At 36.0% G+C, this 19149-nt stretch overlaps 1 protein-coding gene across 1 annotated transcript in view; it reads right to left on the bottom strand.

Moving 5' to 3' along the window:
* Positions 1-17511, bottom strand: part of wit (kinase protein wishful thinking) — a 226228-nt gene extending 208717 nt beyond the window's left edge. Inside the window, exon 1 of the mRNA XM_090412820.1 lies at positions 16550-17511. Coding sequence (XP_090268946.1) covers positions 16550-16604 — 55 coding nt within the window. The 5' untranslated portion in view covers positions 16605-17511. The remainder of the gene's footprint in view (positions 1-16549) is intronic.
* Positions 17512-19149: the final 1638 nt, after the last annotated feature.

Raw genomic sequence — 19149 nt, forward strand, 5'->3', positions numbered from 1 at the left:
GCATTATTTCAGACATACATATTCACAGGCAATAATACCTGTAGAATTTAAGACTACGAGATAGTCAGCTGTACTCTTCTTCCTTGATGCTTATGAAATCGATAGCCTTAGGAGATAAGTTATCAGTAACGGCTAAGGGTGGAGACCAGGTGGTCACCAAACTTCCAAAAAGTTAGGGTTAAAGGAACTCTCCCGACTCCCTTCGGGAATAAAAGGCGTTAGAGTATTTTCTATATACCGGAATAGTACAAACCTCTGATAACAGAAAAGTTATGTATTATTGGTTCCAGTTAATTTCACAAGAAAATTCCCCAAGTTTTTCTTTTTCCTTCTTCCCTCAGAAAACTTGAGATTAACTTCAGACGTCTATGTTCACAACCAACAATGCCTATTAGCATTTAGGACTACGAGATGGCAGCAGTTTTCTTACCGCTGTTAATCTTAAGTACAGAACTTGTTAATTTCTTCTCCATACAGCAATATTCACACAGCAATCGCGATTTCTTTTACTCATTTCCTTGTTTAACATTTCAAATTAAATACTTCTAACTACTATTTCAATTAGTTAAATCAGTACCATTCCTGACTACACAAGATAAGATACAAGCATATCTTAGCTTTCATCAAAATCCTCAGCTTCGTTTTCTGCCCATAACAATGCTTGCAAATAAATCATTAAGTACGTTAAAAAGAAGACTGACTTTCTTTGTCGATAATGATCAAAAGACGCATTCGGAAGAAGAAAAAAAAAGGTGGAATTCAGGACAGATAAAAGTTATGACCAATAACTATCAAAAGATAGTTATTGGTCGTTATAGTTATTGGTAGTTATATATACATCAAAAGATCATGATATATAACTGAAATTCAGACAGGATGGTGGTCTTGTCAAAGATCAATCTGATCAATCAACTACTACACTGCAGCTTGGAAATTAGTCCATATTCACCTTATTCCTAAAGGTAACAAATTTTACTATAAAACTACTTCCTTATCTCTCATTCATTATCTGTGACGTAAAGGACCAATCCATTAACAATAAACTTCTCCACTAGAAAGAGCTGAGTGAATTTCTTAGTTAATTTCTTGATTGTCATTTGCCTTTTAATTGAGAAGCTCTTCCTATCTTAAAGGAAATTGATCATTAAGGTTTTGAGCCTCAGTCATGTTGGTCTTTTAAATATGGGTTTGCTTTCCATACCTCTCTCGCTTGGGTTTATAAATCCTCCATTCTTCTCAAGGGGTTCTATTTTTTTCACTTACTCTCTTCCTTCTGTCAACAAATCTTCTTTATTTGATAAATACTGCAGGAACAATATCGACAAAAGATCTGTATCTTGTTGCTATCCCGGTTTATTTATTACAAAAAGTTTCTTCCACTCTACAGTTGAAAAATAGCCAGTCTTCGAAGCTTTAACGTACGAGGGTGGTCTGAAAAGTTCTCGGCCTAACAATGAAAAAACGGATTTATAATTTCAAAATTATTTTTAACATAATCTCCCTTAAAACTAATACATTTATTCCAGCGATGCTCCGGCGCACTATCCCGTCCTCAGTAAGATGTGCAAAATACCCCTCTATAGCTGCAATCGCCTCTTGATTCGAAGAAACACGCTGACCAGCGAGAAAGAGTTTTAGTTTTGGGAAGAGATAGAGGTCAGAGGGAGCAAAATCTGGGGAATAGGGTGGATGTTGCAACAATTCAGAGTGCAGATCCGTTAATTTTCCCATTGCCAAAACACCTTTGTGGGGCAGGTGTAGAGGGATATTTTACAAATTTTAGTGAGATGATTTTTGATGAAAGATGATTTTTTTTCTTCTCCAAACCGGGTCTTTTCTCACGAATTTTTTCGTCTAGTCTGGTTAAAAGATCGGAATAATATTCCCCAGTTATTGTTTTACCCTTTTCAAGATAAGTAATAAAAAAATGCCTTTAGCATCCCAAAACACCGATGACATTACCTTTCCTGCTGATGGAACTGGCTTTGTCTTCTTTGGCGCTGAACAACCAGCTTCTGTCCACTGTTTTGACTGCTGTTTGGATTCTGTTGTGTGATGGTGAATCCAAGTCTCATCCATAGTAATAAATCGACTCACAAAATCAGTTTTATTCTTGTTAAAACGTTGCAAGCACTGTTCAGAGATTTTCCTGCGAGTATGCTTTTGATCTGCTGTGAGCAAGCACGGCACACATCTTGCGCAAGCTTTTTCATTTGCAATTCTTCATGCAAAATATATCCTACACGTTCTTTTGAAATGCCTACAGTGTCAGCAATTTCACGCACTTTGACTCGCCGGTCATCCAATAACATATCGTGCACTTGATCAATGATTTCTTATGTTGTTACACTTTTTTGAACGTCCTTCACGTGGATCATCTTCAATGCTGGTAAGGCCACGTTTAAACTCGGCAACCCATTAAACGTTTATGAACTTCGAATGAATTTCTTTTGGTTAAACCTTCTTTTACAAAGAATTTTATAACTGCACGATACTCAATTTTATCCATTTCAAGGGATATGCAGACAACATTTTTGCTTCAGACAGCTGTATAAAACAAACTACTTGATAGAATGACTTGCAATTTCATATGGATGCTTATGACAGATGTATCAACTTGGAAAATAAATCTTGCGATAGCGTTGCCATCTATGGTCGAGGCCGAGAACTTTTCAGAACGAATGACTACTTTCATTATAGCATTCTCGCTGATTCAAATTGTTTCAGACTTTCAGTTTCTACTAATATTGCTGTGATCACTGAGCATCCATAATTCCTCTGAATTCGTTAAGACAAATACAGCAACTAGCCACTAACCTTTCACAGTTCAACTACACACTCGCAGAAAATTTCCCTTTATTACATTTTGAGTGTACAGTACAATTAGCCTTTGGAACAACTCTTCACGTGTATTTGCCAGCCTGGTTGGCAAATTCTATAAAATGGACAATTTCTGGCGTATGCGATTATTAATGATAATTCTTCCCATTTCATTTGAGAAAACAGACCGATGTAAAGTTTCCAAGACAATATTTCCACTTTTAGTAAATGGATAGTTCCAAACGTTCTAGAATGTGCTACAAAACGTTCTATGTTTTGATGGCATAAATCGAGGATTTTTGCACCTTACGCTACAAAAAAAAATTTTTTTTTTTTCCCCCAAAAAAATGATATTACGAACTTAGGAGCGAAGATACAGGAGGCAAAGTTGAGATGGTTGGGTCATGTGATGAGGAGGGAGGACGAATATGTGGGAGGAAGGGTCATGCAGATGGATGTGCAAGGAAGGAGGAAGCGTGGGCGGCCAAAGAAGAGATGGAGGGAACTGGTAGAAGAGGACTTGGATGTGGTGACAGCCCAAGACAGGAGGATGTGGAAGAGACTCATCATCAACAGTGACCCGCTTAAGTGGGAGAAGCTGCAGAAGAAGAATTCTGCGGGCGCTGAAAGTTAGTAAATAAATAACCTGCGCAGATGAAGCATCAACCCATAAAAAGAACAACACAGTCAAGTGAAATATGCCCATCCCACGACTAAACAAGGAAATTTTAACTTTATTTATTTATTGTAATTTTCTAAAGCTAATTTGTAACTGTAATTATGTAAGTTAACTTATATTTCATGCAGTACATAAAATTCGATCCCACCACACACACAAACTAGTGGAAAGTATGCGGCTTAATTAAGGGTTTATATACGCCTCATTGGGTTCTCTACGATATTTTAATATGCATATACAATACCAAATAAAAGGCAAGACATTAATTTAACTGGTAACCCACTAAAAACTGCCATTTACTATTTCCTCCTTTTCGTTTTACTGCGTCTCCTCAGAAATCTATCAACTGAAGGGCATAATGAAAGAGAGAGGGGGGGGGAGTAATTGAATTTCACTGCGAAATGTTCTAAGAACGACTGTGAAAACACTATTATAATGAAGTAACTTGGCGGCAGTTACGAAAAATTTTCGTACAACCTGATACTGTTGGTTACCACTTGCTGTAAATGGTCATAAAAGAACCTTGTGATGTACTATCTCTCGCAACATGACGTAACATCCTGCATAATCAGCATTCTCGTGAATTCTTTTCGAGACGGAAATTGCAAAATATATTAGTACTAGTGTTAAGAAAATGAAACTTCAAGTCGATACATAAGTTGATTCTACTTTTTTAGAATATTAATAATAACAAAAAGAACAAGGAACTTTTTAACAACGTGGTTGATTGAGTCAGCGTTTCAATTTGTTCAGAACATAAAGATGTACACCAAAGCATACTGACTGGGCAAGAATTGAAAGTACATTATTATTATTAAACTCTCCTGGAGTCAAAGACTCATTGAAGGAGAGATATTTATACCATTTAACAATTTAATATACATTACATAAGAATTATACAAATATTATAAAACTCCACAAACTTATGAGGGAAAGTCTCCCCTGACAGCAACATGTAGTGAACCGTAAACCCATTCACAATATTCCATTCTTCACCTAAAAACCCTCACTCTCATTCACTCCCTTGCTCAATTTCCAAGGTCGGACCCTAGTTCTCGTCTTTTGTTCCACTAATTGAAAAATCTCTCCTGTATCCATACTTTTCAAGAGCTTAAACATTCAATCATATCATCATTCGCAGTGTTTGGCAGGACACGCTTGCCAAACACTGCAGATTACATAGCCTTCATAGCTAACATTCCAGTACTAAACTTTTGTCACCAACCTCTGAATCCTCTCCACAGTGTCTTCATCCCGTTTAAATCTGGGCACAGTAGCCCAGATGGGGGCTTGTCAGGATTTTATACAATAGAATCGCTACCATTTTTATCTCTGCTGATTAATGTTATTAACAGTGCAGAAATGAATATTTTTATAGCCGTTGCAACATGCCTCTTGAATTTCCAATTATTGATCCACCATCATACCAAGATCCCGTGCTTCCTCCATCATACTTCTACATATAGAGTATAGGTGTCTCCCATCTGCAGATCCCAAAGTTCGAAACCTTACATGCAATGTTAAACTGGCATCCTCAATTCATCTGCCCACTTTTGTGTCTTATTCAGATCCTGCGAAAAGCTACATCAGCACTACATTTAATAACCTTCTCTATCTGCAAATGCCATCGGCAAACAACTGAATAAATTCCAATAACAAAATTAGTGACAAAGGTTGAACAGTAATGATACAGTACAGAGCACTGTGAAATCCCACTAGTAACTTCCCTTTTTTCCTCCTGATATTACTTCCCCATACACAACTCTCAATATCTATCAGGCAACCAATTGTCAATCCACTTCACCAAATAAATATTCAAAAATCATAGAATGCAGTTTAAATATCAACTTAACATGTGGCGCCCTATCAAATGCTTTTACAAAATCCAAAGGTTATAGTGTATACATTTCTTCTCATCAACCACTCTTGTTCGTGTTTTATAAGAGTTAACCAATTTACTGAAACGAGAGCACCCCCCTTAAAAAATGTGTGCTAACAGATAATATTATCCTCATCTACCCAAGTCTGCATACAAGCTCTTACCAATTAGTCCAATATCTTAACAACCACAGAAGTAATACAAACTGGTCTATATTTTTATGCCTTCATTCTCCGCCATCCTATGCAGTGGCACTAGCTTAGCCTCTTCAACTCCGCAAGGACTTTTCTAGTTACAAGGCTGTTTGATGCCTTGCATCAAATTGTAAATAAAAGGTTACCTGAAGACAATCATAAACATATATGGACCAATGATACAATTGTAGAAAATATATCTGCACATGAATGGATTTGGCATCAGGAGCATGGAGACATTAATTGGATTGAGACTGAATGCAGTCAGGAAAACTGGATCATCATGGGAGGAACAGTGAGAATGTGTGTGTAAGCTCGGCTATGGTATGGAAACGTGACAATAATACGGATGTCGTTGAGCATGGTTATGAATCTGGTAAAGGGATAGAAATTTACGTTTTCAGTTCAGACACTTTGAGTGTGACTGTGGACGACCGGCCACGCCAAGAGGTAACTTATTATATCTATACACAAATGCAAGAAACATCAAGAACAAAGGAGGCAAGTTCGTTTTGATGGAAGTGGTAACAGAGGAGATGAGAGAAGATGCGCCTTGGACAATGTTGTATGCAGATGACATCTTGCTGTGTGTGGATTCAAGAGAAGAAGCGGGAACTAAACTGGAAAGATGGAGAAAAGTACTGGAAGAGAGAGGTATGAGACTGAGCAGAAGTAAGACAGAGTATATGTGTTGCGCAGTGGGTGGCGGCAGCCAGGAAGCAGATCTGGAGCTGGAAGGAAATGTCATCAGGAAGGTGAGAGACTTTAGATACTTAGGTTCAACAGTGGAAGAAGATGGAGGAGCTGAGAAGGAAGTGGGATGCAGAATACAAGCGGGCTGGAGGAACTGGAGGGAGATGGCTGGAGTGTTATGCGAAAAGAGGGTGCCGATCAATCTGAAAGGCAAAATTCATAGGACAGTAGCGAGACCAGCTATGACATATGCTATAGAAACTGTGGCCCTGAGGAAAAATAACATCAGCAGGATGGAAGTAGCAGAGATGAGAATGCTTAGGTGGATGTGCGGTGTTACCAGAAAGGATCGTCTGAGAAATGACTATGTCAGGGGAACGGTGAAAGTTACGAACTTAGGAGCGAAAATACAGGAGGCAAGGTTGAGATGGATTGGTCATGTGATGAGGAGGGAGGACGAATATGTGGGAAGAAGGGTCATGCAGATGGATGTGCAAGGAAGGCGGAAGTGTGGGCAGCCAAAGAAGAGATGGAGGGAGCTGGTAGAAGAGGACTTGAAGATGAAGAACTTGGATGTGGTGACAGCCCAAGACAGGAAGGTGTGGAGGAGACTCATTACAAACAGTGACCTGACCCCACTTAAGTGGGAGAAGAAGAAGAAGAAGAAGAGGAGAAGATTCTATCCTATTTAACTGCAAATTCAGATGAAATATGAATGCTAGGTAATGTTCTGCTCTTTCTCAAATTCTGTAAGATACTTAGCACACTTGGAATTCTATGATTTGGAAAACATCACTAGTATTTGGCAATAGCAGCAATGTTATTTCCATTATAAAATCTGTAAACACAATATAGGCACATTTAGCATTACAAAATGTGAAAATGCATCACAATAATAAGTTCCCTAGTGGAGTTATTGAATTCAGTATATCCTTTCTTTTAGTGTTACACAGTCATCAGCAATCATTTTTGAAATTATAGATTCTACAACCGTGTTAATAAAGAGATGATAAAAAGAGTTATTTTAACACGGTTGTAGAATCCATAATTTCAAAAATGAATTTAGTATACTTATATTAACTGTTGTGATAGATGGTTATTAGCAACTTGCTGCTTTGTGCACTGCAACTGAGGATGGTGTTCTTGAGAATCCATTTCTTTCATGGTTAAAAGGTGATCAGCATTCATTATTAATCCATGGAAACAACTACCATGTTAAAGTAAAACTTCAGTTTAACATAAACCAAAATAATCACTCAACGTTTCAACCTTCAATATCAAAGCCATCATCTGGAGTATACACATATATACAAAGAAACAAGCTACATTACTAAGTATGCTAAAGTCACACTAATTTGGTAAACCATTAACACTACTAGCCTGACCTGCTGAGGGAAAAAAACAAAACTTACTACATACATCAAGCTAGAGAGTAACATGTTCTCAACAATTACTCAAAGATAAATTAGAACAGTATAATGAAAATGTCATCAACATATCTATTTCAGTTTGGCCACCAGGCTGAAACAGATATGTTGATGATGCTTCCATTATCTGGCCACACAGCTGCCAAATTTTAAAAACTTTCCTCAGCTACCTGAACAAACAACATGAGCACATACAATTTATCATTGAAACTCACTTCCTTTCCTGGATACACTGGTTACACATTTTCCCTTAGGCAGTGTATCCTTCACAGTCTACTGTAAGCCTAAACATATAAACCAATATATACATTCTGACTCTTACCACCTCACAAACACTTGGAGTCATTAACACCCTCAAAAACGGAGCTATAACAATTTGCTCTAATAAACACACCTTAAACAAGAATTAGAATATTATTAGCAACACATTTATACACAATGGCTATAGCAAAAATCAATAAAATTCTTCATAAAACTTCACTGAAAAATGCAAATAACAGATTACAGTAAAATCATAGCTAATTTAACACAATGGGAATTTTTATGTTTATGTTCTATACCAAGTGTGGGACCCTGTGCAACTGCACAAGTCACACACCCATGAAGATGGCCCTGTTTTGATATATTCTTTCTCTGAAAGTACAGTACCATAATAAGTTTTCTGATAGTTTGTTCGACTATTATATCTCAAATAATTCAAAAAGTTAGATTATTTACTTTAACATTACAGAACTACCAAATACTTAGCTAATATTTACATCTGGTTCATTTTCACAAAAATTTCTTTAGCATGCAAAAAACAGCTGCTAAAATTTTTCTAATCAAAGAAGAAAATATGAGAATAAGTTAAAATGAAAGTGACACAATTTGGTCCATTTGGAAATATGGTCCATAAAATAGCTCAAAATTGCATTCATGTACTCATACTGATAAGTATGATATAATTAATAAAAATTTTCTTGGATATAAAAATTCTGTTTAAGGATATGAACAGTCCATTACAACACAAACTATATTATCAAAATGCACTATGATTGATCTGTAAAGTGGATTAAAATGGATAACTGGAGAGCAACATTCTCTCTCTTTTTTTAATTCATGCCAGAATGAATTTTGTTGGGGTGCTTAAGGGTCAAAGCTATATAACTGAGAGGAGACCACCACATAGCCTTTAAAGGAATGCGGAGAACCGACCAGGGCTTCTGACCTAATGTCCAATCCTCACTTTCTCGTGGTGCACATTGTTGGGTATCTACATGGATACTGAACGAACGAGGATGGGCTGGCAATTTGGGATTTAGCCGACCAAACTGTATTCTTATTGGTTAAACCAAAATAAAAAATGATGGTACGACATGACAAAATTTCATGCCGGCTGGGGCATCGCCCGGTTAAACAAGGCTGCCGTTATTTTCGCCAGGGAACAAGGGCGAACAGCAAAAAGTCAGCTACTGGAACAAATCTGAAAACAAATCCCAATTCAACATCACCAGAGTTAAAGATCGGTACTATCAACATAAGAAGCCTGAATGGCAAAGAAATGGAGCTAGCTAAGGAATTAGATAAGTACCAAATCGACATAATAGGAGTGACTGAAACAAAAAAGACAAAAACTGGCGAGATCTTTCTGAGCAATAAATACAAAATGTTATATTCAGGCAATGACAATCAAGGAAAAGAAGGAATACCCATAGTATTCAACACAAAATACAAGGCTAATCTTCTTGAATGGCAGTCAGTCTCAAGTAGAGTAATGTGGGCAAATATGAGAATGGGGAACTGGACAATGAGACTTATTTGTGCCTATGGTCCCACAGAAGGCTCTACTAAGGAGTCATTTCCTACAGAGTAGGAAATGATTGCAAGACATACAAAAATATTTTGGGAAAATTTGGAGAAAAGAGCAAAGCTAATAATAATGGCAAATATCTGTTGGATTTCTGCTCAGGACATGGACTGGTTATTACTAACACCACGTTCCAACATAAAAATGTGCACAAATTCACATGGAGAGAAGAGGCAAGGAATAAGAAAAGTCTCATTGACTATGTTATTGTTGATAGTGATGTTTTCTCCCTGGTGCAGGACACTAGAGTGTACAGAGAATTTGAAATTGGAAGTGATCACTATTTAGTCTTGAGCAGGATAAAATTGAATTTCATATTGAAAAGAATAACATGTAAGAAAGTTTTAAAGTGAATAAAAGTTGAGCAGCTCTCAGATGCGAATTGTAGATTAAAATACACAAAGATTATTGAAGAAAAAATGAAAGAGTTTGAGAACAGGAATCAAACCTTGGAGATTCAGTGGCAAACGCTGAAGGAAACATTGATTGATTCTGCTAGAGAGGCATGTGGTGAGATTGTCTGCAAGGATAAAAAAAACAGAACTCCCTGGCAGACACAGGAAGTTAAAGAGGCAGTGAAAGAAAAGAAGAAGGCATATCAAAAGTTCCTGTCAAATAAGTCAGCTTGTTCTCTTAGAGAATACAGAGACAAATGCAAAAATGCTGAACACTGTGTAAAACTAGCTAAACAAAAGTCATGAGAGGACTTTGGCAAGAATATAGAAAATAAATATCAAGAAGGTGGCAAAATATTCTGGAGGTTGTTGAAGAAGCTTAGAAATGGAAGAAAGAGTGCTGTAAAAGGAGTTAGAGATGACAAAGGTGACATGAAAACCGGAGAAAAAGATATCCGCGAAGTATGGAGTAATTACTTTGAAAAACTGCTAAATGAAACAAGCAGTGATGACAGCGCAGTGGTAAAAAACATTGACCAGGCATGCAGCCAGGAATACATATCCATACTTGAATTGAAAAAGCCATCAAAGGCTTGAAATGTGGAAAGGCAGCAGGAGTAGATGATATTCGACCAGAAATGCTGAAGTATGGTGGTATAAGAGTCTTACAGTGGCTGCACTGCATAGTTCGAGAAAGCCTGGACAGAGGGACACATTCCCGATGATTGGAGTAGAGCTCTCATAGTACCCATATATACAAAGGGAAATAAAACTGAATGTGAGAATTATAGAGGTATTTCCCTACTGAGTGTTCCTGGTAAGATCTATGCAAGTATACTTGAGGAACGGTTGAGAAGAATTGTGGAAGAAAAGCTTGGTGAAGAACAAGCTGGATTCAGGCCAAATAGAGGCTGTCAGGATCAGATTTTCACTTTACGACAAATAGTCAAGAAAGCATGGGATTATAACAGAGATCTGTATTTTAAGTTTTGTCGATTTGGAAAAGGCATGTTTTGTCGATTATGAAAAGGCAAGGTGCCAAGAGAGAAGCTATTCAATACGCTACAGTTATATGGTGTCAATGGGGCATTATATCAAGCAATACGTAGTCTTTATTTGAGTTGTAAGTCAGCAGTTAGAATTGAAGGAAGTACAGGAAGATCGTTTAATGTTAAATCTGGTGTGAGACAAGGATGTACTTTATCCCCTCTGTCATTCATTATCTATATGGATCACATTATGAAGGAAAGTGGTATTAAACATGATATCAAAATTGGAGATGTTAATGTCAGCTCTTTGCTTTATGCAGATGATGTTATACTTCTAAATAAATCCGCTACAAGTCTGCAAGATTCTCTGACTAAATTGAATAGCTGTTGTAATAGATATGGCATGAAGGTCAGCAATAAAAAGACAAAGATGATGAAAATAGGCAGAATCATTGAAAATGTCAACTGTGTTGTGAATGGAGAACCTGTGGAACAAGTGAAAGATTTCAGCTACTTAGGCACGATTTTTACTGAAGATGGTAAATTAAATATAGAAATAGACAACAGAATCAGCAAAGCTGGTATGGTAGGAAGTCAATTGAATAAATTCATATGGAATAAGAGAGAAATTAGTCGGAACACTAAATTAGCTGTATACAAGACAGTGTTCAAACCAGTTTTAACTTATGAATCTGAGACCTGGGTCAGAAGTAAAACACTTGACCAAAGACTAGAGACCACAGATATGAGAGTCCTGAGAAAGATTATAAGCGTGAACAGATGGCATCAATGGCAATATCATATTAAAAACGAGAATAATAGGAAAGAACTTTACACTGTCGGCATCCAGGAATCTGTTAGCAGAGCTAATCTCAGGTGGTATGGTCACTTAAACAGAATGGGTGAGGAAAGATTAGCAAAATAAGCGTTCTCTGCGAAGTTGGCAGGAAAACGACCCAGAGGAAGACCAAGATATAGGTGGATTGATACGGTACAAAGCGTCTTAGACAAGTAACAGACTGATTTGGAGGAAAATTGTAGATAGGAAGTTAGTAATGATGTAAATTTTTCATGTAGTACTATCATATTCTGTACACCCCTTGAGGGTACATGGCAGGAATTTGATGATGAATTTTGTTTGCATACCAATATCAAGATAATATGTTCTTTGTACACTATAAAAAGAAAAATCTATAAATAATTAAAGCTGCTATATATATGATGGAAGAAAGAATATTAAAGGAATTATAATTAACAAGTTCCACTGCCTACATAATATACAAAACATAGAATACAAAAATATTAAAATTTCTTTTTATGTGGCAACTTTCAGAATAACTAATTGCATGTTACATATTCTGTTGTACGATTCCCTATGCATATTGATTAAAGAAAAATTATGAAATATTTCTTTCATGAGAAACTCTTCAAATCCTAATGATTGTGATAAGCAGTGGATATTTGAGTTATCATAATTTATAGAACAGGAATGAATATAAAACATTACTCTGTGAGGAGTAGTATAAATTGTACATAATGCTACCAATATTTACTTCATTATATGAAATAATTATACATTATAATTATATAATCAAATCATAATTATTATAAATTATACGAAAATAACAGATAATTATCATTATTATTACTTATTTAAGTTAAAGGGATATTACATCCCATATTGTTTCATAGCCGAATTAGAAACTCAAAGAGTTTCATCCCGAATATAGTAAATATATATATTTATATATAAAGTTCGGCGAGTCCAAGCATAAGCAAATACCTGGATAGTGTTACAAATGACCCTTTATGGAGTGCAACACTGAGGCAACTGAGGAAGCTTTTGGCTCTTCATATAATTAATTATTATTACAATTATTATGTTGCAAGTAAAAGAAAGAATGAATGCAAAAGAATAACTACTAAATGTAAATGGTAAGTGTGTGACAGATGAGGTCAAAATCGTTCAACTAATGAGTGCCCATTTTGCTAAAAGCTACCAACCTGATATATGCAACATAGCTCACTGCTACCTCTTCTCTGGATGAAGAAACTCAGAGTGTATGAGGAGATACTAGTGCTGTTGCACAAACTGAATAAGAATTCAGTAATAGGGGCTGATGGGATATCAGCACAGACGCTAAAAGAATGTTCAACTGATCTTGCTGTTCCCTTCACCAGAAGTCAACTATTTCCCATATACATGCATAAAAAAAAATGCATATGAAGTATCTTACACAATTAGGTGACTTGTGCAGAAGCCGACCTCACATTAATTACTTCAGTAATTTTTTATCTATTATAATTTACGTGATCTCTGATCCACAGTATTTTTTTAAAAAAAATATAGTGATACTCCATTTTACTATTTGTATATATGGGGAATATATCACTTCTACAACGATTTAATATCAGAAAAAATAGAGGTTAAAACCAGTCTGAGTGGTGCTGGCAGAAACTGTTAAAAATACCACAGACAGCCAGGATGACAAATAGAGAAGTGCTGGAGCTCATAAAACCTGTGGCATCACTGGAAGCTAAAATCACTAGACTAGACTAGAATCACTAGTCTAGACTAGACTAAAATCACTAGAATACAACCAAATTTACATCATATGTGGCAATTCACTAGTGAGGTTTGTGATATTAGGGATGGCCAGCAGAACCAGAAGGAGCTGACAAAGAACACGTTGGCTCAACAACAACATTCAAGCGGATACCAACATGAACATCAAGCTGAAAGAAGCAGTGCTTAGCACGACAGGATGGAAAATACTTGTCCAACTCTTGCCTACAACTGCAGGCAAGAGTTGGACATGACTGAATGGTTAAATCATCATCATCAAATAACCATTATTTTGCAAATTGTACTTAATGCATTTTTCATACCAGAATGCCCAAAATACAGTGAGGAATTTTTAAATTTCTCACTGTCCTGATAAGGATTGATGACTCTGGAAGTATCTCAAAATTAAGACAACTTTTATTTGGATAATGCTGGTTTGAGACATAACCAATGCAAATTCTGATATTACTACTATTTTGGTTGTAATTGATATAAACTAATCCTAGTTTTCATGCTCTTTGTTTTCATAATTACTGAAAAGATCCTTATACAATCACAGCAAATTAATAATAATTATATGCATATTGATATTACTATTAAACCTCCATGGAGTCAAAAGACTCATCACAGGAGGTCCCACACACAGTTTATCATACCATTCTTTAAATAAATTCACTGTCTCCGCACTCACCATATTCTTGGGCAATGCAATCCAATAACTCGCCATTCTGTATGGACGACCAGCTCTTCACTCCCTTTCTCATATCCTCCTTATACAGCTTCCAGAGATGACCTCTTCTCTGCCTATCTTCCTCCATTTTATACAAAACCTCCTTCACGTTAATCTGATAGTAACCTCTTAACAACTTATGTCTCAATCACATCCACTAGTTTCTGATAAAATTGCATTTTCTCAATCTGTCTTCATACTCAACATTCCAGAGACCAGAAACCACCTTAGTCAATCATCTCTGGACCCTTTTCAATACATCTTCATCTTTGAAAAAGATGAAGACGTATTGAAAAGGATCCAGAGAAGATTGATTTTGTCCATGGAACCATAGATGATTAATTTGTCCATGGAACCATAACATCCTTAGTTCTACACATCAATGCTGCTGTGTTGTCCTCACAATTTTAGCAATATGACCCCAAAATTGTAGGTCCTTTTCTATAATCACTTCCAGATCTCTCATCTCCTCTACCTCCTCCAAGCTATTTCTGCCAAATGTGTACTCTACATTCCAACTGTGGAATTTCCCTCAACCATATAGTTGATGAGGTAGCAATATGTTACTTTACTAGGGAATTGATTATGGTACAAGGTGCTTTCTCATTGCCTTCCTTACCCTACAGTAAAAATATTTATGACTGTAGATGTGTGTATTTGCAGGACTGGTTTGCAAGTTTTTTGAGGGATGAAAAACCAGAGTTTCTGGGAGAAAAAAACTCTCCATCTCCATATGAGACCAGCTAACTCATCTTTAGTTGAAAAGATCTGTTAAAGACAAAGCCCTTTCTGACCAAAAGGCTTCGTCTATACTGACTGAGCTAGAGGCTCACACACTCCATCTTTGCCTCCTAAATTTCAAAACAGCATTACACTTTGCAATACTGAATTTATAACCCCCACTCTGTTGCCCGTTAAAGCCAGTGCATTGAAGTCTTTGCAACACCACAGAATGTGCTCTACTCCTCACAGTTATTTCCAACTTTGCATCATCTGCATATCACTGTTCAGATCTCTCCCAATATCATTAACATAGAAGTTGAGCAGCAACAGTCCCAAAACAGACCCTTGGGACATACCACAGTGATGTTTCTCTTCTGAGATATTGCTTTTCCAGAGACAACTCAATGAAACTTATAAGAGAGCCAATCGCTAACCCAGCACACTAATCTATGATTTTGCCCAATCTGTTGCAATTTAGTTATCAGCTTGTCATGTAGCAATTTATCCAAGTCCTTTGCAAATTCTATACTACTACATCACCCTGATCCAATGCATTTTTGCCCTGTTATAAGAAGTAAGCAGACGATCTGCTAAAATATGATCTTCACTTAACAAACCTACTGGAAGTTTCTTAAAAAGTTTAATGAGCAAATGCACTTCATCAGAGAAACTTAGCTTTACACTTTTTTAAAGTTACTGTAAAAATACTTTAAACTGCATTTTCAATGAAAAAATGTTATTGTTAACATTATTTGTCTTTACAATTTGCAAAATGTAGCTCATATTTTTTTGTTTGTATGACTGTCATTGTTTGACTAAAGTCTGAGACCATGACTCACATGCATCATAACTTTAATCAGAGGTGTTTATGAACGAGGCATCTCCATAGTGTAAGACTTGCTAAAGGAGGTCCATAATAACCATTATTTACACAATGCCAATGTAAAAATGGCAGATTTGCTTTCTGGTCTCTTGCAAAAATCATCAGATGCAATAATTTTTTTTGCTCGTTTATGCCCCCCCCCCCCTTATCCAGGCAGTAATACTAACATCTGCAGTTGACTTCATGCAGTACAGTGTAATACAGAAGCAAGTCTATTATTCAAGCTCAGTTCAAAAAAGGAAAATAAAGGTCTGCTGTCAAATTATCAATGCTGCTTTCTTATCTCAGTCCGTTCTAAATAATGGAAATAGTCATTAACAGTGAACTTGACTACTTGAAGGCCTACTAGTTAATGATCACTGGATAAATGATCGTTGGCTCATGATCATTAACTGGAATCCAGAGCAGATCTCCTAGACTACATCAACCACCTGTGAATATGTGCCATGGAAAATTTTCTGATATTACTCTTGACATAATTTCTAGAGCATTTTTCAGGTCTAGAATCAAGGCCCGTTCAAGAAACTATATTTTTTATTCTTTATATAGATACTGCTTGATAACACTAAAACTATCAACTGGTACTATAAAGTTGTAAACATGAACTCTTTACAATATTATTTAGAATTCTTGTCAAGCTGGGGGAAAATTAAAAAGAAAGTAAGTATTCATCCATATATCTAAGTTTGTATAATAGCAATGTATTCAAAATTAATGACGCTTACCTGCATAAAGAAGAATAAAAAAACAGAATGCTGATTTCCACTGATATGACATCATGTTAGACGGCTTACAATTAACCGCTACTCCTTAATGTCTCATCCGTAAATCTGACTGCGTGATACCATTCCATGATTTCGGAGAGAGAAATTCCAGATAATGAGAAAACCAGTATAGATTCATGAGAATTTCCGGATATCCTTTCGAACACAGAATTCGATCAACTATAAATCACATTTAGACGAAAATGACGATAACGTGAATACCTAATGATGAATTTCATAGACTGTGCAGATGTATTAAATTGCTTTGTAAAATACACAACCTTATGAGGATGGAGTACAATATTTCCGGCAATCATAAAGTGAAGCATGCATATCCTAATATATATATATATCTATATATGAAGACTGATGATTTTACTCCTTGCTATTACTGCCTTTGGATTAAATGCATGTCGCATGAACACATCACTTCTCGAACTAGTTTTCTATAGAGATTTAACTATTAAGAAATGCGAAAGTTACGTGTCATTTAATTTACTTTTTATATTACATCTAAATATGCATATTACATTTATATATATATTACATTTTAATTTGGTAATTAAATTCAATTCCAGAAATTAAAAAAATTCGGATTAAAATACAGCCAGATAATGACCGATAAACGTTTAACATAATCTTTGGCAGCTGTGGGTAATCTTCCCGACAGCCAAGTTCTATCAACACGACGAATCTCATAAGAACTCCACTCGAATTGTGACGTCTGCATACTCAGGCAGACTACAAGTAGTACAGCAAGCCATCTTAACTACGTACAAATACTGGTGTCCTGTCGAGGAATCCACGAAATTTCTGGTCCAAAGAAGGCTGCTCTAGACACCAGTTCTTGTAACATTCCGTACTCTTGGGAGTGTACTTTCACCATACGGAAAACTAGACACAAACACAGATCATTTAGTCAGCGGCACAGCAGCAGACAGACTAGCCAAGCGGCCGTTCCAAATCATGTCTAGGGGGTGTAACGTGAAACACGGCTGCAGACATACCAGCCGTCAGACGATTCCAAATGGTGTCTGGAGGGTGTAAATGAAACTAGAGTTAGTTTTCGATTAAAGACAAGCATGTTTGCAAAGCAGTATTACATTGTGGCACACAGGTATTAAATAACAAGGAACGGCCTAAATAAAAAATAAAAAAATAACTAAAAAAAATACTAACACTGTTACAATTAAAAGAAAGCCTTGCATGTTGTTGGCTCAACGATCGCAAGATCAGATTAATTTTTTAAACTTATGATTAACACTAATTTAAACTTTTTTTTTAAAGGAAAACGGAGGAAAGAGACGTTTCTGAAATACAATGAAAACATTTTGTTGCACAAACAAGCGCAATAACTAATGTGTTTCTCAATGACACTTAATATTACGATTAATATTAAGTGCTTCAATATTACGATTACCTAAATGATTGAATATACAGTACTCGATAAGCATAATAGCGTAATCGGTAAGTAAAAGTAACATCTTAATTCATATACAATTGAGATCGCAGAAAATAAAAATTTCTTATGATTTATGAGTAAAAAAACTAATTAAAGAATTCCACTGTTGGGTTTCCATTTTGAATTTCACTTTAAAGTCACTTATTAAACCTATTGTTGTTATCTTTAAACACATCCATTATTTGGATTATGCTTACTCCTATAAACATCATAATTATATGATGTATCGGAGTAAACATCATCCATACAATGGATATGAACGGAAAATTTTATTAAAGTAATAAATTCATAATGCAATTGGAGCAATTATATTAAATAACACATACAATACAATGGTGTTTCAGATATATAGCGAGAAAACATTCCAATTCTATAAGCAAAATGTATTTTTTTTTTATAAGTTTCAAATCAGCAAGATATATTTCGGATCCTCTGTTATAATTGTATTATATATATTTTACGTACATTGAGTACTCTTTCAATACATGTTACATGCAAGCCTGTTTTATAGGACCATAACATGTATTGTAATACAATCAGTGCTGATAGTGAATTTTAAAATACAAGTTAATTAAGAGATTTCTCCAGCTGCTCGATGTAAATCCCCCCCCCAGCCTTCCTGTAGTACTTCACGCGCACTTGCAGTTGCAATTAACGACACTTTTTCAACGACGCGAGGAACTGCATGACATATTTTCAGCTGAAGATGAGTTAGCCAGTCTCATGCATAGCGGAAAAGTTTTCCTCTTCATTAAACTTGGGTTTTTCATCCGCAGAACAGGTAAACTAAACTTTTGAAGAGCTATACGTTAACAGATGTAACCGGACCCATAGTTTTGGTCATCAAGCTCGCTTCACATCTCCAAGATAATTAGCTAGTTCAGCAGCTCATCAAAAGAAGAAATAGCATACACGTTTAATAAAGAAATATGTTTAAAGAAAATCAAATAGGGCGAAACTGTGAATAACTAAATGCAATACCAGAGCAACTCAAGAAAAGTGTGATGCAAGCTGCATATTCTATCCAATGGTGTATTTTTGAGGAACGGTGACTTTTGAGCTTCCCAAAACAAAACTTTCGATAGTCCTCGTAGAGACA

Source organism: Typopeltis vanoorti, chromosome 23 (assembly GCF_054136105.1).
Source record: "Typopeltis vanoorti isolate ZY-2024b chromosome 23, IOZ_Tvanoo_1.0, whole genome shotgun sequence".
Classification (NCBI taxonomy): domain Eukaryota; kingdom Metazoa; phylum Arthropoda; class Arachnida; order Uropygi; family Thelyphonidae; genus Typopeltis; species Typopeltis vanoorti.